Source organism: Calliphora vicina, chromosome 4 (assembly GCF_958450345.1).
Source record: "Calliphora vicina chromosome 4, idCalVici1.1, whole genome shotgun sequence".
NCBI lineage: Eukaryota > Metazoa > Arthropoda > Insecta > Diptera > Calliphoridae > Calliphora > Calliphora vicina.
This window is the reverse complement of record NC_088783.1, coordinates 78672138-78699215: the sequence shown is the minus strand read 5'-3', so window position 1 is coordinate 78699215 and position 27078 is coordinate 78672138. Positions and strand designations below refer to the sequence as shown.

General features: G+C 30.9%; 1 protein-coding gene across 1 annotated transcript in view; it reads left to right on the top strand.

Moving 5' to 3' along the window:
* Positions 1–25808, top strand: part of LOC135957372 (tRNA dimethylallyltransferase) — a 274347-nt gene extending 248539 nt beyond the window's left edge. Inside the window, exons 5-9 of the mRNA XM_065508107.1 lie at positions 5918–6056; positions 16783–16886; positions 17376–17584; positions 19355–19743; positions 25520–25808. Of these exons, the coding sequence (XP_065364179.1) occupies positions 5918–6056; positions 16783–16886; positions 17376–17584; positions 19355–19743; positions 25520–25669 (991 nt within the window). The 3' untranslated portion in view covers positions 25670–25808. The remainder of the gene's footprint in view (positions 1–5917; positions 6057–16782; positions 16887–17375; positions 17585–19354; positions 19744–25519) is intronic.
* The last annotated feature ends 1270 nt before the right edge of the window (positions 25809–27078 follow it).

The following is a 27078-nucleotide window of genomic DNA, read 5'->3' as shown; positions in this document are numbered from 1 at the left end:
GTTTATTTTTATGGCAAAATATTACATGTGCAGCTACATGCAATTCATTACATCCACTTAAATTGACTGATTTTATGTGAAAAACGCGCTTTAAATGAAAGTGAAAACGCAGCAGAGGTGCGCCAATCATCTTGGTGGCACCAATTCAATTTTCAATAGTTGCTTGTTGCTAAAGCGCATGCGCGCACTCAATTCCATAGTTTTTTATTTTTCTATTTTTTTGCTTGTACGGGGAGAGTATTTGTTTCAGTTTTTAGTCTAGATTTTGATACACATTTTAATGCACATTCTAAATATTTAGCAGAGCCAGGGAGGCAACATAAAATGTGGATTACGGCAATCAAATAAACCAGTTTTATTAGTTGCCAACCGAACAACCAACCAACCAACTCCTCCCAAGATATTGCAATGATCCGAAACCATTAAGGCAACAACAACACATACAATAAAATGAACAGCAAAATGTTGGCTCATATGATTTTTTATGGCTTAAAACTAACTTGGAACAAAACCAGTAATGGGAGAGAAAAATAATAATAGTAAAAAAAAATCATGGAAAATTGTAGGTTGAATTGTAGATTTGTTAAGTTTCGGTTTTCAGTTGAGTATTTTTTTCTAGGTTTCAATAAAGATCAGACAACAACGATATGAATGAGAGAGAGAGTAAGGAGGACGGGGGCATTCAAAACAATTTGTAACAAATTACAGCTTTAAGGGAATTTCGTCCAAATTGTTGTTGCTGTGCAGACAATGAACCACCATGAATGAAGTTTATATGATTTTTCATAAAAAAAATATGCAGATAAATTACAACAAGGTGCAGCATTGAAAATAAAATATTTACATTTAAGCCACAGAAAAAAAATTATCAGCATAAAATCGTTAGCATAGTGACCCAGTTTTGTCTATAATAGGAGTATGAAGGAAAACCATAGGAAAATATGTGAAGAAAAAATAGATTTCAAGATTATTTTACAATTGAAAGGATGGAATCAAGGATTGAAAATAATAAAATGTGGTTTAGTCAAATAGATTTAGATTTAATGAAAGATAATACAAATTATCACAGACTATCACAAAATTACACCATTCTATGAGGGTCAATATTATTATGTTTTTCTTGAGGTTTTGGACGTGTTTTTTTCGAAATTTTTTTTTTACGCAATAATTTTTATTGGTTTTATAGTAGGTATGTTAAAAAAAATCGCCGATTTCAAATTTTTTAAATATATCCTATTCAAGGTAATCCACGCTATTGTATTGTCGAATACTTCTTGGACCAATACTAAGTTGGACCAACAATGGGTCAAAATCAGAAAAAAAAATTTAACCCGATTTTTTTTTCACCAAAAATTTTTTTTTTGCTAAATATTAAAAAAAAATTTTAAAAACTAAAAAAAAATTTAAATTTAAAAAAATATTTAAATTTTAAAAAATTTAAAAATCAATTAAAAAAAATTTGTTTTCCAAAAAATTAAAAAACAACAAAATTTTGATTATCTAAAAATATTTAAAATTTTTATTTTGAAGTATAATTAGGTGAAGGGTATATAAGATTCGGCACAGCCAAATATAGCTCTCTTGCTTGTTTTTCTATACCACTGTCCGATGGCGATAAATTTGGGCACCTCAAAAATGTTGCCAAAAACGTAACGGTAGACGTTGGGTTCAAATGGTACCAAAGTGGCGATTAATTGAAATTTAGTATAGGGTAAAAAAAAGTATCAGGATTGCCGTACAATCAAAATATTTATGACTGTTCAAACAGTATTCCGGGGGAAATTTATATGGGATCTATTGGAAATTATGGACTGATATTGCCAATTTTCAATACCAAACCTTATAAACAGAGTATTTGTGGAAAATTTCGTGTTTTCTACAGACGGGCGGACATAGCTAGATCGTCTTCGAATCTTATGAGTACCCAGAACATATTTACTAATGTGGGTCTGCAAATATGTTGATGTGTTACAATCGGAATGACAACATTTATATATCCTTCATATTTTTTGATAAAAATTATACTACAAAACATATTGGATTATATCAGGCGCGGATCTAGGGAGCTGAAAAAAAAAATTTACACTTGCTTCTACATTTGTGTGTCCCAAAAAAAGTTTTGTTTCTTATTTTTATAGGTGCCCAAACTGAATTTAAAAGCTTATAGGGTAAAGTACTTTTAAGTTTTTTTTTCAGATTTTTCGGAAGAGGTTGAGAGGTCGCTCAAGTCGAGTTTTTACGCCTTTTTTGAGTTTTCTTCATAACTTTGTCAATAACCACGATTTTCTTTACTTTTTCGGAAAATATTAAAAAGAAGAAGAATGTCCAAGCTTTATATTGGTGTGCAAAAACTATTAGTTTTTAGGACACACTATTGTACATAATAACAATTTAAAATTTTGTGTAGAGAAAATAAAAGAAACCCCACATATTAACATATCCGCCTCCATGTTTAGCTGTTCCAGTACATTATTTGGGATTTAGTTTGTTTTTGACAGGAGGTCATTCCATAAGAATCCACAAAATTAAATTTAGATTTATCGAAAATTAAAACGGTATTCCATTGTGCAACAATCCAATGTTTATAAAATTTTCTGAAACTGCGACATTTTCTATTTTTTTTTTATTACATATATTAAAATTTTATGGACCGACTGATGTTTTAGCGTTCTCAGAATATCAAAATTGTTAATAACTTCAAAATTATAGGGGGTAAGATTTTATCGTAAGTCAATGTTTACATTTTACAGTAAACGAATTTTATCGTAAGCGACACATATTGGTATAGACAAAAAAGAGGGAAATAAATCTGTAACTTCTAAATACTTAGATTGGTTTGAATGAAATTTCACATGCGCAAAGAAGAAGTGTTGTCGAGTTTAAGTTCTGAACGTGGACCTCATGGGCCCACCAGGGAAGCGACCAAGGGTCCTCAAAGTAGGACATTTTTTTGTTACATTTTTAAAACGATCCTATTTCTTTGTTTGTGTTCTGATTTCAAAAAAATTACACATATAAAATCCAGGGACCAGGTCCATTCAAAAAACACATTTTTATATAAAATTAAACTTTAGGGCAAAAATTCTCAAATCGCATATTCGATATCAAAATATAGTAACCGATTTTAGATGGCCCAATATGTTTTTAATTATTTTGTAAAGGCTTCCGATAACTCCTACCCTGGTATAGATATTATAGCCAAAAAACTAAAAATTTCCATTTTTGGGATTTTTCAACACTTTTTTGGGAATTGCGGGATAGCTGATAATAAATTTCAAAATTCGTTTTTATTTTTCCATTTTAAATAGAAAATTTTACATAACTGTGAAATTTCATTAAAAACTATTCATAAATAACAATTTTATTTCATTTCGAAAATTTTTTGTCTATGCAAAAATTCAATAAAAAAATTTGTTGTCATATTTTTCAATAAAGTATTCCATGAATTTTTAATTGTCAAAAGTTATAAATGTTTTTGAAAAATAGACAAATAGCTTGAACGAAATTACATATATTAAATCAGTGTTTAAAAAACTAGACTACAAGTAGCAGTAGCAACGAAAAAACACAAGTAGTCTAGTTAAAAAATTAATAAAAACTCGGAGTCAATAATTACTACTACTACTGCTACCTTCACATTTTGGTAGCAGTAGTTGTAGTAGTACTAATAAAAGAAAAATTTAGAAATAGCAGAGTAATTTATTTTCTATTGCTACCTTAAAAAAGAAAAAGTTTTGATGTAGCAGTCATTAGTTTTTTATTAATTCTGCTACTTTTAAAATTTAGTAGTAATAGAAGTAGCAGTTGAGGTAGTAGAATAAGTAGTAGTTGAAGTAGTAGCTAAGTAGCAGTTGAGGTAGCAATAAAATAAGTCACAAATAAAAATCTTCAGCCAAAAAAGTATATTATGTGTTGTTGTTGTGAATGTATATTTGTGTAAGTTGGTCGTATTGTAAACAAAAGTTCGGCTTTTTTGTTATACACACAGAAAACACGATCCTTCTGTTAGCAACACGAACATCTGAGACGAATAAAAACGAATAATTCTTTCAAACTCTCTCAAAACAAAAACAACACACAGTGCTTAATTCTGTCAATTTTGGTGTTATGACTGTAGATTTTCTTTTTTGACTACTTTTATTGCTACCGTAACTGCAGCATCAACTGCTACTTTTCTGCTACCTTAAAAATTAAAACTCGATATAGAGCAGTAGCAATGATTTGTATTTTTATGCTACTACTCCATTTACAATTCATGTTTTATTACTACTGCTCTGTTAAGAGTTTTATATTTTGAAGGTAGCAGTAGTTTTAAAAAAACAAGAAAACGAAAAAAGACAAATGCTACTGCTACCGCTACATACACTTTTTTGAAGCAGTAGTTGTAGCAACAGTTAAAAATTTGTTAGTTATCGTAGCTTTTTAAACACTGTATTATATCGCATCATAACATTTTTAATTTTATGTATAAATTTTAAAATAATCGAAAAAACCTTCTCCTGTAAAATTTGTGTTTTGTCGCTTACGATAATTTGACGCTAAAGGCTCGATATATAAATCATATTTGATCTCTCTCACAATAAATTTAATTTACATCTATATTCTTGGGTGACGCTGAATTAGTTATATTTCAAGTGTAGTTGCAGTGTAACACAGTAATACTAATTCAATCTTAACTATGGAAAAATGTTGAAATGTTAACAAGCCAAAGTAATATAAAGCCAAATGGTTTTTTTTAACAATTACTTCAAAAATTTTAATTAGTTTAATAACAAAATTTTTGTCATTTCCTCTAACAGGAAAATTAATTCCATTTTTTCAATATTTTTTAAACATTGACACATTGTACCATATTATCGTATGTATTTAAAGAAAAAAATCATAATAAATTACAGAAAGTTAATTTTTTCTATTTACAATTTTGGACAGGAAAACAAAAAAAAAAAACAGTTTTCATGTACCTTGCCTCAGGGGAATCTATTTAAATCATCTGAAAAACTCTTTATAAAAATACTTAAAGAACTAAAGATGAGGGAGTGTGTTCATGATGTTGTGGCAATTGATTGACATTTGACTGTTGTGTGGCTACAAAAGGGCGGACAGCTATGTTTTTCTATTTACAATCCAAATATTTTGTCATCCAATGTTGTTTTATTTTTTTTTTTACATAATATTACTTTAAAAATATTTTGTTTATTTTGAAGAAAAGTAGCTAAAATTGATTTTGTTTTTTTAATTTGTATTTTTGTGTTAATTGTGTAATTTGTTTGGTTTTTTTTCCAAAAGTCTAGAAGTTAAAAAAACAACTTAAGAATTGAAATTTATGTGTTTTTAATGATGTTTTTTGTTGAGTTGTCTACTTAGTTTATTTTATGTAAATACGTCATTTAAAATATATTTTTCATTCTATTCCAAAAAAAAAACGAAAATACGGAATTGTGTTGGTTGGTGTTTTTTGCGTTTAATGCCATCAATTATTACATTGAAAAAGAGGCATTTTAAGTTCAGTAAAGCTTATGTTAGAATTGTTTATTTGAATGTTTGGGATTGATTTTACATGAACAATTTACAGAAAACCAAAAAACTACTGAATGAAACAAAATTTTGTAACCCCAACTAAAGACAATCATAAGAAACTTGACATTCTCTCTGGTACTTGAATGATCTTAGCGATTTATTTAAATTATATATTGCCTGTTGTAGGGTATTGGAAATTATATTGTCGTTCTTTGAAAACAAACAAAAATCATTTTGCCTCCAACCAGCACTTGTCAGCCAATTTAATTAATATGTTTTAGTTAATTTACAATGTGTTTTTTCTTGTTTGGTTTTTGTCCAAAAGTAAACAACAAATAATTTACATAATATTTCTTTAGTTTTTTAATTTGTCTTTTTAAAATTACTTCTTTATTTTTAGAGCCATTGAATTCTATCAACAAACTGGTCAAACGTTGAGTTCAAAATTAAATGAACAGCGAGAGCAGCCCGGTGGCAATCGTTTGGGAGGTCCTCTACGTTATCCGCATACGATCTTGTTTTGGCTAAGATGTAATCAGGTAAGTGAGTGGTAAATGTTGAGCTTCCAAAATAAACTTGAACTCAAGAAAATTTATTCAAATTTATTTGTTTGGGCTTACAGTTTTCTGTTGAGGCAAACAAAACTTTATTGTTTTGTATTCTTATTGTATTTACTTAACTAGTTTTTCAGTGTAGACTCCTGAACAACAGGCGTGTTAACAACACTATGCCAAACTGACATCCGCCGCACTTGTTGGACTTTGTACATACAAAATTAAATTGAGCAAAAAATTTCAATAAAACCTTAAGTTAGAATTTTTTTTAAATTTTTTCCAATCCCACGTTCTGTGTTATGTCCTTTTGTGAAAAAAAAACAACAAAAATGTCTTTGAATTCCTGAACCCCAAAATTGTATGCTCTTAACACTATAAACATTGAAGATTTATCATCCATTCCACACCAGCAACAAAAAAAAATATATAAAAAAAACACAAAAATTAGCATTCAACAACTTAACTTTCTTAAATTATTTTCCACTTTTGCAACACAATTTATTTGTATGTATTTAATAGGGTAGCCCTTCGAATAATGATCGTTCGATTAATCGATAAATTTCTTAAGAATAATTATTCGCAGATTTTAAAAATGACTATTTTCGAATAACAATTTTATGAAGATTAATCGATTAAAACGAATAAATATTGGGTGTATAATTATAAATTTATTCAAAGTATTGGCCATTGTTAGCTATGAACTTTTCCCATCTTTCTGACAACATATGGGTTCCGAGCTAAAAGAACTATTAATCTTTTAAGACCAAGAATGAATCAAGCCAATTTCGGATATTCTGAAGTGAAGCGTATTCCATAGAGAGCGTTCTGCATCGATCGAAACAAATAGTAATCGGACGGGTCAATGACTGGACTGTAAGGCGGGTGAGGCAAATCTTCCCAACCACTTCATTCTAAATACTTTTTAACATGTATTGCAACATATGGCATTGTCATGATGGAATATTGCGGTTTCATGTCTGGCCGCATATTCTGGGCGTTTTTCGGCCAATGCTCTTTTCAAACTCAGTTGCTTTTGGTACAGGTTCCCTGAGATGGTCTGATCAGATTTCAGCAGCTCATAATAGGACATGACCCTTTTGCTCCAATCAAATACCGAGCATTGCCTTAGCGCCATGGATATTTGGCTTTGGTGTCGATTCGGCTGGTTGGCCGGGCTTCACATACCATCTCTTGCGCTTCGGGTTATCATAATTGATCCATTTTTCGTTGCAAGCAATGATCAAGCAGTATTTCAAGGTCTATCAGCTTCAATTCTTATGGTACCCAATTTCCCCTCTTTTAGATGAATCCTGCTACTTGCAAACTGTCCGAAATTGCTGATTGAGTAGCTCGAGTTTGACAACAATCTTCATGGAGTATTTCCACCAATTCATTGTCTTCAAACTTTTTTGGCAGACCTGGGCGATAATTGTCTTTCGTATTCGAAAAATATTAAATCTCTTATTCGATTTTTTCCTTATTATTCGAACAAAAGAAAATTCTAATAATTCGGATACCCTAGTATTCATACACACATTTTTTAGCTTTTGCCCTGATGGTGATAGTTGGGTCTGTTGCCTGCCTCTCTACTCATTTGCAATGCCACCAACGTTTTTTAGCCAAAATCATCATCATCATTTTCTCTGCATACATTTGTAATGTTTTTAAAAATGTTGTTGGAGTTTTTTTTTTCTTATTATGTATTTCTGAGTTTTGTTTTGCTTAAGCCTTAAAGCATTCTCACATATTGATTGTGGTTCTTTGGAGAATGTTAAAAAGCAAATAAATAAGAGTCTACACTCTTTAATAAACATTAATACATTAACATGGCTCATACCATACAAAACTAACAGCAACATTAATAGCAGGAACAGTCCGTAAACAACACTAACAATACGTTAACTTATCACTAATTCTTCATCTACCACCGCCAATAAGAACAGCAACATCAGCAAACACATTAAAGCCAAAACTCCCAAAAAAAACATTTGAAACAGAATTAAATTAAAAATCAAACAAACAGCCAATATTTCATTGGGTCTTCAGTTCATTCATTATTTTCATACGCCAATTTAATCCAAAAAGGGTATAGTAAGACAGAGGAAGATTAGGTCCAGATGGAACTGTTTACATTAGTTGGATTCTGAAATTATTATAAGTCATCATAGTAGTAAATTGGAACTAGTAAGAATATGTCCGAGATCCACTTTTATACATCGTTTCCATTAAACGACATCCGTAAGTCTGACTGACTGTATTTCCTTGAAAACCTGCTAACCTTGTTATAAACTGTGAATATTTAGAAAGAGCACATTGGGAAAGTGTAAACTCTAAACAAATGTGATTGTAAGTTCATTTAAAAGGAAATCGTACCCGATCACGAAAAACTTAATACGACTTTTCCATGTGTATAGTAAAATAAACTGATCACAAATTCCGAAATTTGTTTAAAATTCCTAAGTAAATTGTCAACTTTTTGAAACAATTGGACAAGTAAAGTGATATGTCTTCTATGCACAAGTCACGAGAATAGTGCGTTTTAAACAATTGCCAGCTAATGCGATCTCAGTCTTCACTGACGACTCAAAGGTTAGATAGGATAGGCTAGATTTCTCTGATGAACTTTTTCGTAGGCTTCCTACCAGGCTGTCGATACTGCTCCGAGAAGTATTCAGGAGTTTAATATCGAGGTATTGACCGTTTACATCTTCGTGGACAGTATTTAATCAGGCAAAGTCCTAAATTTCAATGTAATATGGTCGATATATATTATCGATTGCATTCATTATTTTTCCTAGCTTAGACCATGTCGATTAAATAATAATTCCGGGAGATGAGGGCGAGGGTAATGAAATTGTTGACGAATGCGCGACAAACGCAAGCGACGAATTGTCGCTTAAAGACATGAAACTCAGAAATTTAATCAGACTTTTTATAGGTATACTTACAGGGCACTGTATGATTGGACATATATCAAAACCTACGAAAAAAATGCAACGCTATTTATGTGATCTTCAACTGGTATGATTTTTCTTATAACGGAATCCAATGTCCCATATTTTTGTACGTAAGGATAATTATAAATTTTTTAGTAAAATCAGTGGTAAATTTTTGTGAGCAAAAAAAATTTAACTCCAAGAAAATTGACTAGATTTGTAAATTTATTAAAAAATAATTATTAAACATGCCAAGGAGATTCTATGTATACATATGTTATATTTTTGAAATCGAAACACAAACGAAGAAATAAAATTGTTTTTAAAATTTAACATACTCGAGGTGTCCTACTTAGGGGACCCCTGGCCGTCCAAATGCAATACTTGAAATCGACAACACATTATCTTTGGGCATGTCAAATTTAATTCAAATCGGACTAACCGTTTAGAAGTTACATATTTATTCCCCTTATTTTTCTATATCACTGTGCGTTGTGTTTTTTATCCTCGGTACTGTATTATTTACTAGAACGTTCCTTTTGTTATGAAAATGTGTGATTGTATTGTACTGTAGAAGTAGTTTGGAAGAAAAATGGATAGGCCTTCTATGCGACAGTCCCGCTTCTATGCGACAGTCCCGCTTCTATGCGACAGTCCCGCTATTTATTATCTGCATTGTCTCAGTGATGTGTCACTTTCAGATCTGATCAAATATGTCAGGAGTTCTAGATGATTTCCACGAGAATCCCATGTTTCACATCTGGTTGAAATTCCTAATTTACGTTGAAATTTTGGTTTATTGTATTGGATGTATGACTTAAAAATGCGGGATTTTTTTCTTTTATTTTGAAACATTTGTACAATTTAAATTTATACAAAGTATTGGCCATTGTTAGCTATGAACTTTTTATCTTTCTGATAACATATTTATTCCGAGCCAAAATAACTGCTCATATTTTAATGCCAAGAACGAATCAAGCCAATATCGGATACTCTGTTCCAAAGTGAAGCATATCGCAGAGATAGCATTCTGCTTCGATCGAAACAAATAGTAGTCGGACGGGGCACGGTCTGGACTATAAAGCGATTGAGGCAAAACTTCCCAACCACTTCATTCTAAATACATTTTAACAGGTATTGCAACATGTGGCCGAGCGTTGTCATCATGGAATATTACGGTTTCATGTCTGGGCGTTTTTCGGCCAATGCTATCTTCAAACGAATTAGTTGTGTGGTACAGGTTTTCTGTGATAGTCTGGCCAGATTTCAGCAGTTCATAATTTGGCTAATGGGCCGGGCTTCACTTATAATCTCTTACGTTTCGGGTCATCGTAATGGATCCAGTTTTAATCACAAGTAATGATTCGGTGCAAAAATGATTTTCTTTTATAGCGTTCACACATCATTTCGGACATGCAAAATTGAGTTTAAAGGTCTCTTGGCTTCAATTCGTATGGTACCCAATTTCCCAGCTCTTGGATGAATCCAGCTACTCGCAAACATTTTGACAAGCAAAATCTTCAATTCATATGGTTCCCAATGTCCCTGCTTTTGAATAAATTCTGTTGCTCGCAAACGTTTTGAAATTGCTGCTTGAGTAGCTCCTTATGATTTTCAAAGCTCTTGTTGAGTTTTACAACAATCTTCATGCAGTAGTGCCTACAATTCTTGGTTTTCAAAAATTTTTGACTGGCCTGGGCGATCTTTGTCTTCCGTATCAAAATCACCACTTCATTCACCATTTGCTTTGGAGAGCATTCGGTGTGCTTTAGCGGCACTTTTTTCAAATTAAAGAAGTAATAGAAACTTCACGCATATGACGCTTTATTGGTACAAAAAAAACTTTTTTGTTTACACTATAAAGCTAGGAACTCTTTTCAAAATTTTGTGTGAAATGCTGTCACACTACATATAAAATATTTGGAATGAAATATATGCGAAATAATTTCGCAAAAGCAGTACTCTGTTCTTATTGTGGAAAACATGTGAAATACATCTGGCAACTTTATTTGTCCATACGAAATAACATAAGCATCACTTCTTTCGCACGAAATTGAAACCAACAGCTGATCATATAAAATTTTTCGCACGAAAAAACCATAATTTTTCGCAAATATGAACAGAGTACTAAGCTTAACCTAATAAGCACCACAGCCCCAAAAATTCAAGCACTTGAACATTTTGTTGGAATTTAACTTGAATGCAAATATGTTTTATACTTGAAAACATTAAATATTTTTCAAACAAAAAACATATGGCTTGAAATTATGTTTCCTTTTTACTGGAGAATGCTATTGGATTAAATTGTAATACAACTGTAATTAAATTGCTTGACTATAATTCAAGTTAAAAGCAAGTGTAATTAAAGCATTGAATTATAGTCAAGCAATTGAATTGTAATTATATTACACTTTAATCCAATAGCCATAGACAATAACTAGATAGGTAACTGAGAGCCAAAAACCTAAGTCTTTTATCAAAAACCTAATGCATGAGAATGTATTGCATGTATTTTGTTGTTGGATCACCCGTATGTGTGAAAAGATAGTAATTTTTCAATATATATTACTCTCTCCTTCCGTTCTATATGTTTATTCTATGCCAATAGCATTCTCCAGTAAAAAGGAAATACAAATTCAAGCCATACGTTTTTTGTTTAAAAAAATATTTATTTTTTTCAAATATTTTTCAAGTTTAAAACACAATTACATTTACATTCTAGTCAAATTCCAACAAAATGTTCAAGTGCTTGAATTTTTGAGGCAATAACTAAATAAGAATCCTTCAAAACAATAACTGCGTTCAAAAGATACTTCATCTATTTTAAATACCTCATTTTTAAGTCATACACTTAAGTAGAACATTTGCGCACTTTATATTGTTGCAAATAGAATATACTTAACTGTTGAACGGAAGCATAAGATGTTTAAAAAACTGTAATAGAAATGTTTCTCAAGTAAGAAAAATCCTTATATAGAAATATATTTCAGTTCCTTTGAAACAAATAATTTTTGGATTAAGTACCATTTTTTAGAAAAGGAAAAATATGTAGAGAATAATGAAGTTCATTCATTGGCTATTGACAAAATCTTCTTGTGATTTTAATATTTCTCCCCTTCAAACACAATTTGTGACACATAATTCCAAGGCCACTTATCTAACACTGACTAAACATCTTATTTATTATTGTCAAAAATCTTTTAACTGCTGATTCCAGCATAAATTTGTGCACGTTTACTCCAAATGAATACAAATGTTGTCATAAAATTGTTCATTAATTGGGAGACCTTTCTCCACTTTGTTAATTTGTTTTTATAGTTTTTGAAGTGATAATAAAAATGTAGGTTTTTGACCAGATTATGATCAAACAAATTAATGATAACAATAAAATAAATTTCCAGCAAACACGTTTAAATTAAACAATTTTGCCCAGCAATAAACCAATCACCCATAAGACATGAAATGGTAGTTAACATTATAATTTTGTATTCGAAATAAATATCTTTAACTACCTAATTAAACAAATTGTGGTTATTGTTTTTAGTTTTCAACTAAAGTAAATATGGCACTTGGAACATGCATGATAATGATAATAATATGTAGCAGTAGTATTTGATAAGCCAAAAACCAAATTGTTTAAACATTTGATTTAAGGCACAATAAACTATTAAATATTTGTTCTATAAATACAAACTATATGTTATTAATAATACTTAGTACAGAACATTGAACATTGATCCATCAGATATGCATAACTACACTAAATTTAAGGAATTGCCAAATAAGTTTCGAAAATATATAGTTTTGTTACTATGTATTTAATAGTTTCTATTTCTTTACTAACTTTTTGTTTGAGCAGATTAAAAGTTTTTTTTGTGATTGTTTAATGGCTGTTTAGCCGTCACTTGTTTTATAAATAAATTTAAACAGGCGTTCCAATTTTGTTTCATTAATTGTACTTTCTTTTGTTCTATTTGGGCGTTTAAATATTGAATATAAAATAATACTTATATATTTATAATGGTAGGAAGTATATTTATTTTTGTTCTCTTTAATGTAAATAAAATGTTTGCCTTGAATAAATATATTTCAATTCAACAAGTACTTTTTGTCATCGAATTTTAGAATTCTAACTTTAACCTAAAATACCTAACTAAAATGGTCAAATTCGAATGCAAAGGATTTTGAACTTTAAATATGAATTTGATCATTTTATTATATTTTTGTCCAAAATTTCAAAGCTCTAACTGCAACTTGTAATATATTTGTTCTGAATCACTATTATTTATTCTCTGAAATTGGGCGTAGAAGTAGGCGACTCAACTTGAACATTTTTTTCTGTGGCAAGTACTACTTGATGTGGAAAAATAGGTTATAGGATTGAAAAGGGTAGTTTTTTTGTGAACATTTGATTTGGACTTTTCTATATGGAAAGTGTCAAGAAAGGCTACTGAAATAAGTTTTTTTTCGATTCTACTGCGACCAAAAATTAAAGAGGATATTATATAAAAATCATCAGGTATACGGAACTAGTTATATTTTAATCTAATTTATCCACATTTTTATACCCTATACCTCCATAGTGGGAAGGATATTATGAATTTGTGCCGATGTTTGTCTTTAAATCAAAGACCAAATTCAATACGATAAAGTCAAAGAAAATACAATTGGACATTATGACTTATTAGCAGATCGTTTGAATGCCCCAAATATGTTGTAAGCAAATGTGTTAAGTCCACTAAAAAATACAAATAAATATTGGGTGGATGTGCAGGATTTTTTTAATATTTTTAACTTTAATTTCGAAATATTTGTACAATTGGCCATTGTTAGGTATGAGCTTTTCCCATCTTTCTGGCAACATATGGATTCCCCGCCAAATGAACTGCTCATCTTTTGAGGCCAATAATGAATCAAGCCAATTTTGCATACTCCGTTCTGAAGTGAAGCGTATCCCAGAGAGAGAGGGACAACGTCTGTACTATAAGGCGGGTGAGGAAAAACGTCCCAATCACTGCAATCTAAATACTTGTTAACAGGTATTGTAATATACTTTTATCCCGATTTAGGACCTAATATCTGCCTACAAGAATTCAGCATAATTCAGTTAAAATTCGTGATTTAATTTAAAAAAATATTTCAAATATTCTTAGTCCGTTTTCACAAATTTTACAGTAGCACAAAAATCGTTTTTTTTAAACTTTTAACTTTTATTTTGAAGCATTTGTACAATATAAATTTATTCAAAGTATTGGCCATTGTTAGCTATGACCCTTTTCCATATGGATTCCGAGCCGAAAGAACTGCTGATCTTTTAAGGCCAAGAACGTATCAAGCCAATATCGGATACTCTGTTCCAAAGTGAAGCGTATCCCAGAGCATTCTGCATCGATCGAAACAAATAGAAGTCGGACGGTGCACGGTCTGTACTATAAAGCAGGTGAAGCTAAACTTTCCAACCACTTTATTCTAAATAGTTTTTAAGAGGTATTGCAACATGTGGCCGAGTATTGTCATGATGGAATATTACGGCATAGTCTAGGTGTTTCAAACGAATCAGTTGCATTCGGTACAGGTTCACTGTAATGGTCCAATCAGATTTCAACAGTTCATATAAGATAGCATCCTTTTTCTCCCACTAAATACAGAGAATTTCCTCAACGTCATGGATATTTGTCTTTGGTATCGATTCGACTGGTTGTCCGGGCTTCACATACGATCTCTTACACTTCGGGTTATCGTAATGAATTCATTTTTCATCGCAAGTAATGATTCGGTGCAAAAATGATTTTCTTTTATAGCGTACAAGCAAAATTTTGGACATGCAAAATCTTTCAAGGTCTCTCGGCTTCAATTCGTATGGTACAAAATTTCCCTGTTTTTGGATGAATCCTGTTTCACGCAAACGTTTTTAAATTGCTGCTTGAGTAGCTCCTAATGATTTTGAAAGCTTTTGTTGAGTTTTACAACAATCTTCATGGTGTAATACCTCCAATTCTTGGTCTTCAAACTTTTTTTGGCTGGTCTGGGTGATATTTGTCTTCCGTGTCAAAATCACCACTTCTGAACAGAACAAACCAACTCTCGCATGTTGAAACCGACACATTCACCAGAACCTTCGGTGAGCAAACGGTGTGCTTCAGCTGCACTTTTTTTCAAATTAAAGAATTAAAGCAAAACTTCCCGCATATGACAAAAAAAAACTTTGTTGTTCAATTCAATAGCTAAGTGAGAATAAATGACAGATATGTATTATTATGTATCATTATGTATCATTATAAATCATACCAAATAAGTAGGTCAAGTTTTTCAAGCTGTTTGATTGAAAAGTAAGTTTTTGCATATTTCAGACGTTTTTAGAAAAAATGTGTTTTTATACCCTTCACCTATGTATATAATACTATATATAAGTTTGTCATTCCGTTTGTAATTTCCACAATATAATTTTTCGACCCTATAAAGTATATATATTCTGGATTCTTATAGATAGCGGAATCGATTAAGCCATGTCCGTCTGTCTGTCTGTTGAAATCAACTTTCCGAAGCCCCCAAATAACTTACATACACGATTCATACATCAATATCTCCGGAATTCTTCCGGCTCGGTTTCTATAGAAAATCGGTCCTTATTTTTTACCTATATCTGTATTACAAAGTCATTAATATATATAATATGGATCATTAGATATAGATATTTCAAAGACCTTTGCAACGACGTATATAAGACCATAGTTGGACCTACAATGGGTCAAAATCGGAAAAAATATTTTTTAACCAAAAGATTTTTTGGCTGAAAACATTAAAAAATACCAAAAAATTTAAAATTTCAAAGAAAAAATTAAAATTTAAAAATTTAAAAAAAACAATTCGAAAAATTTTTTTTTACAAAAAATGAAAAAAAACACTTTGGAAAAACAAATAAATTTTGTTTACCTAAAAATATTTAAAATTTTTATTTTGAAGTATAATTTAGTGAAAGGTATATAAGATTCGGCACAGCCGAATATAGCTCCCATACTTGTTGAATTAATATGCATATTATGCGCTTCCACCACACTTTCTTTTGAGTTTTATATCCACCCGAAACATCAAATATTGGTTGCAGACCCCATAACTGGGTTGTCATATTTTTGACCACCTTCAACGCCAAATTATATATCCGAAATTGTCAACAGTCGCCAATTTTTAATTTGTTCGAATTTTCGCTATCAAAAGTCGCAAAATTAAGTTTTGACATCTATATGCCTAAATATATAGACATTTTCTGATTTTTATACCAACCATCAAAATTTAAAACTTTAATTCGGATTTTTCCTATACATATCCATGCTTTTTGTACATATTTCCCAGTTTTTTATTAACTTTTATTATTTTTAATTTTGTTTTGCATATAATATCATTTTTAACAGATTTCAAAAATATTTAAAACAAAGGATTTTAGAACATTTTTTTGTGTATTCTGTAATATTTATGAAAATTACATATCACGTTTGAGCACTAAGCTAAATATATTTTCGATACTTTTGATCAAATACATAAATATAAAGTCTACTCCAAACTTGCCTGACCTGAAAGTTTAACCAGTCAAAAAGTCTATGATCTGATGAATATTTTTAATATGTAACATTGAATTAGAAATGAATACTATGACCGAAATCAAGTTTCTTATCTTATTTTTCAAACTGATTTTATATAAAAAGAACAACAAAACCAATGATTAGCTTAATTTATGATTACCTTTTTGCATATTTTTTGTTATTTTTTTGCTATTTCAGGATGTATTGAACCAACGCTTAGACAAACGTGTTGATGCCATGCTGGAACAGGGTCTACTACGTGAAATACGAGCATTTCACAATGAACATAATGTGAACAAAAGGTACAATATGTAAACAAATACTTTCATTATTTCCTCCATCCATCTCTATCTATCTTTCTACCCATCCATCCATTCATTCATTCTTTCAATAATTTGTGGAATATCTACTGTATGAATTTCATATACAACAGTATTTGTATTGAATGAATGTTTGGGAAACAAATAGCCATTAATCATATTGGTTTTCTACTCATGTATCCATACGATACATACTAAACATATATGTATGTATTCGTTAAGAGTATCTAAACGTTATAATAAAACTCATATTCTTTGCATTACTTTTATTTTCTTTTCTTTTATTGTGGGCTAATCATTTTCTATAAATCATTTATTGTCTATTTCGTACAATAAAACTGAATGATACCCAAATTTATATTCTACTGGATCAATGTTGTTGTGCTAATGCTCCCCAAACTAACTTATTACATATCATGCTGCCACCACGACCACGACATCTTTTAATGTTTTTCTGAATTATTATTTTAGTATTTCGGGGAATACTAGTGGCACAACCACCACATCATCATCATCAGCAGCCGCATCAACATCATCATCGTCGTCAACTTATACTAAGGGCGTATTACAAACGATTGGATTCAAAGAATTTATACCTTATTTAGAGCAATTTAATGCGGCAAATGATCAAAAAATTGAAACGTACTTACAGGCGAATGCGTATAAAATGCCAACAGAAGGTAAGTTTCGTATCTATTGTTATGAATTTCCTTTTTTTTTTGGATAACAATGTATGTAACTAAATAATTATATTAGGTTGATCATTATTTTGCAGTTTTTGGTTTTTCGATGCCCATACGATTAAAGATTAGTTAAAGACGATTTCAGAAATATAAAAATTGCTTATATGCCACGCCCCTTTTGTTTTTTGTATGTTGTGTCGCCTGATCAAAATATATCGCATATCACTGTGAATGGCTTAACAAGAACTACATTTCGCCCTTTAGTTTTTTGGAATTCGGCATCAATTTATAGATTTGACTTCTGGTATATCGGTAACATCTAAGTAAATCCACCTACTGCGGGATGATTGAGAGAATAATGCTGGTCTCTGCACTAAAGATTACGGGTGCGCAACGTTGACAGACGCTTCTCTGTATCGTTGGTGGGCGAATCTCCTTCGTCTAGGGACACTTTTGTCATTTATACAGATGGCTCTAAGTCTGCGGTTGGGTGGTGTCTTCTATATTCCCCATTTTCAGAAGGGGGCTACTGGACAATGTAGTGTAATTCAAGCTGAGATGTCAGCGATCAAAAGGGCGATACACTGTATAATCTGTACTGAAGCCTGCTATCAAATACTAATCTAATCTAATAAGTTGATGAAATCGATCTTCTGGTCGGTTTACCGCTATCATACTGAAAATCGTTCATACAGCGTAAATTATTCAGATGGTCTAATCTGACAAATTGTTCGATATCGAGGCTCACATGGCGTTTTGGACCATCATAGGTCAATTTTCCTCACGGGGCTATCACCGACTAGGCTGCGAGCTCTGATATCAGTGCTTACTGGGCACTGCTTGATTGGTGCGCATGTTAGGAGACTTCTGTAGAAGTTGCCATGATGAAGACGAGGACGAAACAGTTGAAAATCTCCTCTGTCTTTGTCCAGTTCTATCGGGGGCTCAGACTGCGACAAAAGGTAGTACGTTTTGCACGGTCTAGCGGATCTATCTACACTGGATGACAGGAAGATGGATTCGTTCGTTCGTGCTTCAGGTTGTTTCGGCACTGAACCCATTTCTGACATGTAAAGGATCTCTTGATCCTTAGGGTATCACAAAGGAACTAATTCATGGACCCAATACTGGCTGCCTTTATAGCCTAACCTATATCGGTAACATTCCCCCCATTTTATAAAACTTTTGCTTTGAAATTATCCATTTTTATTCAGAAACAATAATTTTATAGATATTTCAAATATATACGTATAGTAGAGTGTCCTGTAGGTTTTTAGAAAACAATTTTGGATCTTGGGAATTTCGAACATCCAGGGCCTCCCTAATGTATATAAATACAATCCAGAACTGTACCTTTGCCAACTATGTATCCATTATTATTAAGCTTTAGCTTTGTGGCAAACATGTAAGAAAAAATCTCCACAATTTAATTCACTCATGTAGGAAATTTTTGTGAAATTATTCATTGACTGCTGCGAACGATTACTTATTTTCAGCACATTCAATTTAAACATTTCTATTGACACTAATAAATCTAATAAATTCCCAGCCATCTCTTTTTCACTACAACAAAATAAATCTCCCACAGTAAATCAAAAGTTATGACTTAATGTTCCAAGTTCTTGTAAATTCACAATTCATAATAAATACAAACATATTTGAATTTCTTTAGCACAGTATGAGTTCTTTACATTATTTGTATCTTTATTTGTTAAACTTTAAAATAATTTTCGTTTATTATCTAACAAAACTAACTCTCCATTCCAGAACAATTCAAATCATATGCTGGTTCAATAAACGAAGTACATCCCACTTCAAGTAACATTAAAGACAACGACGATGCTCTAAACTTGAACGTGACTAAAGATCATATGCCCCCAGGGTTGGATGTTTTAAACTCTTGTCTAAATGAATTGAAATTAGTAACACGCCGTTATTCGAAAAAACAAATCAAATGGATTAATAATCGTTTTCTGGCCAGCAAAGATCGTCAAGTTCCCGATCTATATGAATTGGATACTAGTGATGTTAGCCAGTGGCATCAAAGGGTTTCTTCCCCGGCTGCCACCATAATTGACTGTTACCGCAATGGACAAGTGTGTGAAATCGAGCCGATGCAGAAGAGACAACATCCGGGAGCGGGTTTGAATGAGGAGGTGAGATTTATTTTGAGGCCAAAAATTTTTATATTTTGTAATATTTCAGAAGTTCCCAATAGTGAATTTTTTAACAACTGTTTCCCATTTTTAAATGCTTTGTCATTTTTGCAATTTTTAAATGCATGTATCCTTCAGGCTGTAGGATCAATGCAGCGTTATACAGGCTGTGATATCGGCCATCATGAGGGAAGTACATTTGCTGTAAGAATATCTGAATTTTTACTCACACCAAATCTGCAGTTGAATCTCTCTGGTGTCTACATAATATCTATATTGGTATATGAATACTGGGTATCTCCTTACCTTGAGTTATTCTGGATAAGGGGTCATTCTGATGTGCCGGGCAATAATGTTGTGAAAAAACTGGCCAAACATTATAGGCAGACTTGAAAGGCAAGAAAATCAACTATTGGGCGGGAACTCTATAGGGTTGCTCAGACCAGATAGGGTTACTCAGACCAGATCAGACTGGTGTCTACTTTGTCTACATGATCGATATAAAATCCTACATAGCCATTATATGGCATCCATTAGTCGGAGATTCTGATAAGGGCTCTCACGTGATCGGTTACGAGTTCTGGTAGCTGTGTAAGACACTGCTCTATTTAAAGATTCGTTATTGAACTACTTGCTTGCTTTTAAGAGGCCTGCAACTTTTCCAAATATTCAATAAATAGGCCAAAATCCAAATGAAATCTTAAGAAATTTATATTTCTTTATTATTTCATTAATATTACTTTTATTTATACTTATATTAACAAAAAATAAGTAACATAATTAATTCATTAAAATGGTATGGAAACTTAGGGTACATTATTACAAAAATTGTTTGGCTCATTAGTGATTCATGGCTATGATGCATTGAATCAATCGTATTCTTGTTAATATTTTGCCATTCCCTTATAACAGAGATTTGGCAGGCCTTTGGCGATTTTGGGTTGTAACCACTCGGTTACCCTAGAGCATGTATGTGTAAACAATAAAATAGCCGCATCAACATCAAGCAACTGATTGAAATATTTTAGTATTTTTACTCTATTAGTATTTTTACTCTATTAGTATTTTTACTCTCTATTGTTTACATTCGGGTTGTGTTAGTGTAAATTGACGAAAATCTTCGTATTCTGGACAATACTAGGGAGGAACTATGCCCTAGAGGAATGTTTGGGGTAATTGTAGTGCTGGATCTGTATAAAATTCCAGTCATAGTATATTTTATGGTATGAATTGAATCCATACCTTAACTGAAAGACAGCCAACCCCATAATATTGCCAACTTGGCTGTGTAATTTGTGTACTTGGTATCCACTCTCTTTACCTTTGACCTTTTTACAAATGTTCTCCCGGCTTACAAACTGATACTATATATACGGATTTCTGTAAGGTGAATCATGACCTTCTTCTGTATAAATTAGACAAACTTGCACTGTCACCTGTATTTCTTAAATAGCTTTCCACGTATCTTAAAAACAGACATCAATGTGTTTTGTTCGGAGACTATTAATAGAAAACTATTCCTGTTATATCTGGAGTTGCATTAAGAATTCCAAAATATTAATATTTTGACTTAAAGATATTAAACCACTCCAACCAATGTTTTCTACTTCATGCAGATCTGGATAATTTTAGACAGTGGAGTAAAATTAATTTAATGGATCTGAATTTAAAAATAGGTAAACAAATACCATTCTGCAGACGAAGTCATGTACTCTGTAGATACTCGATTAATGAGTATCAACTGGATACTGTCTCCGAAAACTCCAATAGAATCCTAATATTGATCTATCATCATATGAAAATCGATTAGCACTTTTTAAACTTTCTACTCTAAAAATTAGGAGAATATATAAGGCCATCAGTGCAAAAGTGGTGTAACCTATAATTTTTTTTACATACAGTCCTTACATTGCCAACTATCTATACAAAGTGGGTTAAGCTACCTCTTGATATTCAAAAGCATATGGAAACCTCGTTTTTGCACAGAGCAGAAAGTAATGTAGCACAAATGGTGTAAGTTAAATATATATCTAAATAATAGAGGTTACACCACTTTTGTACTGATAGCCTTATATATGAACATATCATTCATTTATGATTAATTTAATGTATCGAAATCACAGTTCCAAATAGTCCAACAAGAAACTATATTCCTCTTAAGTTCCAACATTTCCGTTCAAATTATGCCAACTTTGATCAAATGCTTAGAATTTGTGTTCAAGTCAACAATTTATATAATTTTATTGAGTTTTCAACATTTATTAAACCAATTGCATTAACATAGTTATTGTATTCATTAAATTTTATTGGCGAATTAAATAAATAAAATCACTACCTCTCGAATTGAATTTGGATTCATCCGAAAAGAGAACTGTATTCCATTACCTTCTCTACCAGTTTAAATATTCCTTGGTAAATTGTTTACAGCAGTACGGTTTTTTAGTAAAAAGAGGTTTTTCGCGGGGCGATAGTAACCATTGATTACTTCCCGGGGTGTGTTTTGTGAATATCTTAAACTCTCATGCTATTAAATTAGCTTCTCTTGGAGTAATTTTACGAAGTCTTTCTCCAAAATGTTGAGTATTTATTAGAGTTTTTCACGGGACGGAAATCCCGGGAATTTTGATAAATTTTCAATCCCGGGAAATTGTGCAAGAATTCCCTGGAATTATTTTTTTTGTTTTATGTGATGTTTTATAAGCTTGACTTTCTCTGAAAGATGCTTAACGCTCCAAGAGAAATACAGAATATTCATACAACAAAAAAGATTTAACCCAAATAGACCAATAACAAGTTCATTATTCAAAAATGTTCAGGGCTGTCACAGAATTCTATTCCGATCGAAAGTGGAATTATTTTAGTATTTTGCTTTTTCACAAAGATTCTTCATGTTTTAATTAACATCTTTACTTAATTTTTAATTTAATATGCAAAATAATGACAATTAAAAATTAAAAGAAACAAAATATTTATTTGTTGCGAATTAACAGAATTAATTGAAGTTAAACGAAGGTAGAACAAAATCTAATGGTAATTCCGATATAAATGACAAATGACGACAGGTTTTCATATAACCAAATTAAGTCAGTTTATCTCTTTATATTAAACTAGCTGAACCCGGTCCGCGTTGCTGGCCCTTACAATAATTCTGTTTTATATTGCATCTCGATTTGAATATACAGTGTCGGACAAAAAAAAAACCGCGGACTCCCCCGATCTGACATCGCACCCGAAAGACTGAGGTGGTCATTTGACAAAGTTGTAGCAGATATATATAAGTACTAGGGTATTCAATTAATCGGGTTTCTGGTTTAATCGGTTAATCGAGCAAATAATTAATCGAGGTTTAGATTTATTCGGTTAATAATCGGTTAATTTAAAATTATTCGATTATCCGAATAATTTCTATTTTCATTTTAAATTGAAAATACAACAACGAATTTTGTGTACAAAAACATAAAAAACAGCAAATAAGGTATTTGAGATAATTTTTGTAAACATATCGCCTATTTGCTGCAACAACGTCATAACTCAAAATCCGTGTTTTATGAACTGAGTAATACAAAATATGCGCTGTTCTATAATCTTTCATATGTATATAGTTTCATCAGTTTTTTTGTTGTAAACATCAAAATTAAAATTCATGTTTTCTCGTATATTTGATAAGTAAAATTTTGGGTTAAATACAGATTAGAAAGATATTAACATCTACTACTTATATTTCTGAAATCGCATGATTTGTTGAAAATTTATTTAAGAAATAGTAAAATGTCATAAAATATTCAAAGGCGTTTTTCTCGAAACGACTTTTTTTTGAATTATGACGTAGAAGCAAATGAACGATGTGTGAGTTTTTTAGGGTTTAATGAGATCTTCTGAAATAATCTTTTATAAAAAGAATATAATTCAAACGATTTTTTCTTTAGATTTAAAAAACTTTTCTTGGAAAAAAACTCTCTCGCTGATTGTATATGTTGGAGAAATCTAAAGCATGATAAAGAATATTCCTTTTTGGATTGTTTTAGATTATGATTAATTTAATAGTTTCGTTTAGTTATGATAAAAGACTAATTTCAACAAAAAAAAGTGTCGTCTATATAACAGAGTTTAAATACATGTAAATTAAATATGTCAGTTGTTATACATACTCACTAATCATGTTTATTGGATGTTCAATCGATTCAAATTAATCGGTTTATTTGTTATTTGAAAATCGGCAATTTCAAATTATTCGAACAGTTAACCGACGAAAATTAATCGGTTAACCGATTAACGGATAATCGATTGAATACCCTAATAAGTACAGTGGCATGATATGCCCTTAAAAAAATGAAACGGATGTATTTAAGCCAAATGGGATATTATATTTATGAATTCATCTTAAGGACAGGGGATATACGTTTTTTTTTTTTATTTACTCGGGAGCAAACCACATACAAAACATGAATTTTCCAAATGTAAGCCAGCAATAGTCAACGATTGGCCTTATGCTTTGTCGTTGGAAATCTTTGGTATGCGTGAAATCATTACGTCTTCGCATTTTAATCTGCCACCGATGATTGTTGCCTCAATTAAATTTGGTGAACGTTGCATAATTTTGACGCGTTTATGTTGCGGAGAAACATTATCTGTGATCCAACCTTCAATGTTTCAGTAGCATAATTGAGGCTTGTTCTTCGTTCATTACTGTGTCAATCGATTTGTTTTCATTTGATTTGATTCATTAGCGGTATAGTGTAAAAATTTGATTTTACCACGCCCCTCCGCCTACAGACCGAAAATTAAAAATCTGAAGATTCACTGAAAATTTTATAAAAATCGGTCCAGCCATATCTCCGGAACCACTATGCCGATTTCGTGCAAACTTCACATAAACCATCTACAGACCATCCCCAACGTACCCTGAAATTTTGGTTAAAATCGGTTGACCCGTTTTCGCAATTAGTGGTGACATCAAAATGTAAGAAGATTTGTATTGAATTTTTTTATTTGTATCCAATTACATTTTAAAACCAAATACATTTATTAGCTTTCTAACGAAGTCTACATTCTGAAAATTGAATAATTTGTTCTAGGCGGGAATTCCCGGGAAATTTCAAAATTAATACCGATTTCCCGGGAATTGAAAAAGTGCGGGAAAAGAAAAACTCTAGTATTTATGTATATATGTAAATCAATAGAAAACCTTGTACATTTCAATTTATCTTAGAAGTATACATATAAAATAACATGTTTTAGAAAATTAAAGTTACGGAATACAGTTTTCAAAAAAGTTTCCATTGTACTGTCACTTACTATATATTAATATTTATTACACAGTGCAACAGTGCAAAAAACACATGATCATGACAATATACGTTCGACTCTACTACCACTACCTATACTCAGTTTGTCCATTTTGGTGACCAATTTTTTTATGGGCCCCCAAAGATTCTGAAAATCAGTGGGCCCTCAAAAAATGGTGTCATCAATTTTTGGCCAAAAGCTAATTCAGACTTCGTGATACCGCTTAACTTTATATGGCAATAATATAGCTAATCAGTGGCCTCATTTTTTGAGAGCCCACTGATTTTCAGAATCTTTGAGGGCCCATAAAAAAAAATTGGTCAACAAACTGAGTACTGGGTTTTACTACTCTTTGGTAGTAGAATCGAACCTATACTGTCATGATCGTGTGTTTTTCCAAAAGTCTTCATTTGTTGCATAGTCTTATAAGTACACTATATTCTAACAAAATTATAATTTATTACTTTTATTCCATATTTCTCCATTACAGACTTCAAACTTCTGCTCGATATGTGAGCGCCATTTTGTGGGCGAATATCAATGGTACTTGCATTTAAAATCCAACAAGCACAAGAAGCGCAAAGAGGGTCTCAAGAAAAAATCTAAAATACCTACCGCTACAGATACAAATCCTCAATAAGATTTGAAAACCCAATGAAACACTAAACACATTGGAGAATATTTAATATTTGTTGCAAATATTAAATTAAATACATTTTTTTCAGATTTATTGTCGATTTTTTGTTTTGCTTTTCTTTACAATTATTGTATAGTTTTATGTGGGGTTTTTACATAAATAAAGTAAGATTTTGAAATAAAAAAATTTGTTAAATTTAACAAAAAGTGAAAAAAAACACAGACATATAATTAATTAGTTAATGATATATGTATATAAAGTTTTGATTTCAGTTTCTGGTTTAAACAATTTTCAACAGTAAGTAAGATTTATTTTGTTAATTTTTAAAACATTTCCTTTAATTTATATATAGAATATATAATAAATATAATTAATACATATGTATGTAGTTGGTTTTTCGGGGGTTAAATAATTTTAGGTTTTAACATTTGTTTCTCATATTATTTGAAATGAACTTTTATACTTTTTATATTAGGGTGGTTTATTTTAAATAATTTGTATTTGTTTTATATAGTTTTAGTTTAAAGTATACATACATTTAACATTTATTAACATTATTTTAAATTTGTTTTCTTTTATATTTTTATTTTTATATAGTTTATTTATGTTATGTTAATGCTCTGTTCCCTTACAAGTCAGTTAATATAGCAATGAGTTTCCATTCAATCTGGCCAGTAGGGGAACTTAGCATTGTACCCTACACCATATTGAAAATCAAGTTAAGCCTTGGATTTATTTGGTGTTTAAATTATTTAATGGTGTAAAGTAGTTGAAAGTCGATTTTAACCGACTTTTTTGAGGATTTTAATGTATGAATAATGGACATTTATAATGAGTTTTTAACAACTTTATTTTAATATTTTTTAATTATATGATCAATTTAGTTTTAATGTATGTAAATATGTTTTATGTTTAAATATTTTTTTAAAATAAATTAACAGTTTAATTTTAAAATAGTACTCGTAATGAATCACATTTTATAAGCTAGTAAAAATAACACTTAGATTTCTTAGATAAAATGGATATGATGATGTAATGATCAACAAAATATTGATTATTGTATATTTTACATAAAAAGATCATTGCTTTTATTAATTTCTTATTAGTCCGACTGAAACTCCCTAAAGTATGCTTTAAATTTCTTTATTAAAATACAACAACTGACAGTGTTAGTCAGACACTTAATTAGAGATTGAATTATGAATGAAAAAGCATATAAAAATAGCGCAGCCAATGTAAACATCACATTAGACTGCTCCATCAAATTTTTTGTTGGAAAATGTATAATTAAATATTATGCTCCAGTTTACAAACAAGTAAAATTAAAATTTTGTGTTTTAGCAACAATTAATTCTCTTCGACTTTGCTTTTTTGTATTTTATTACCAAATCAGACTTTTCTAATAACAAAGA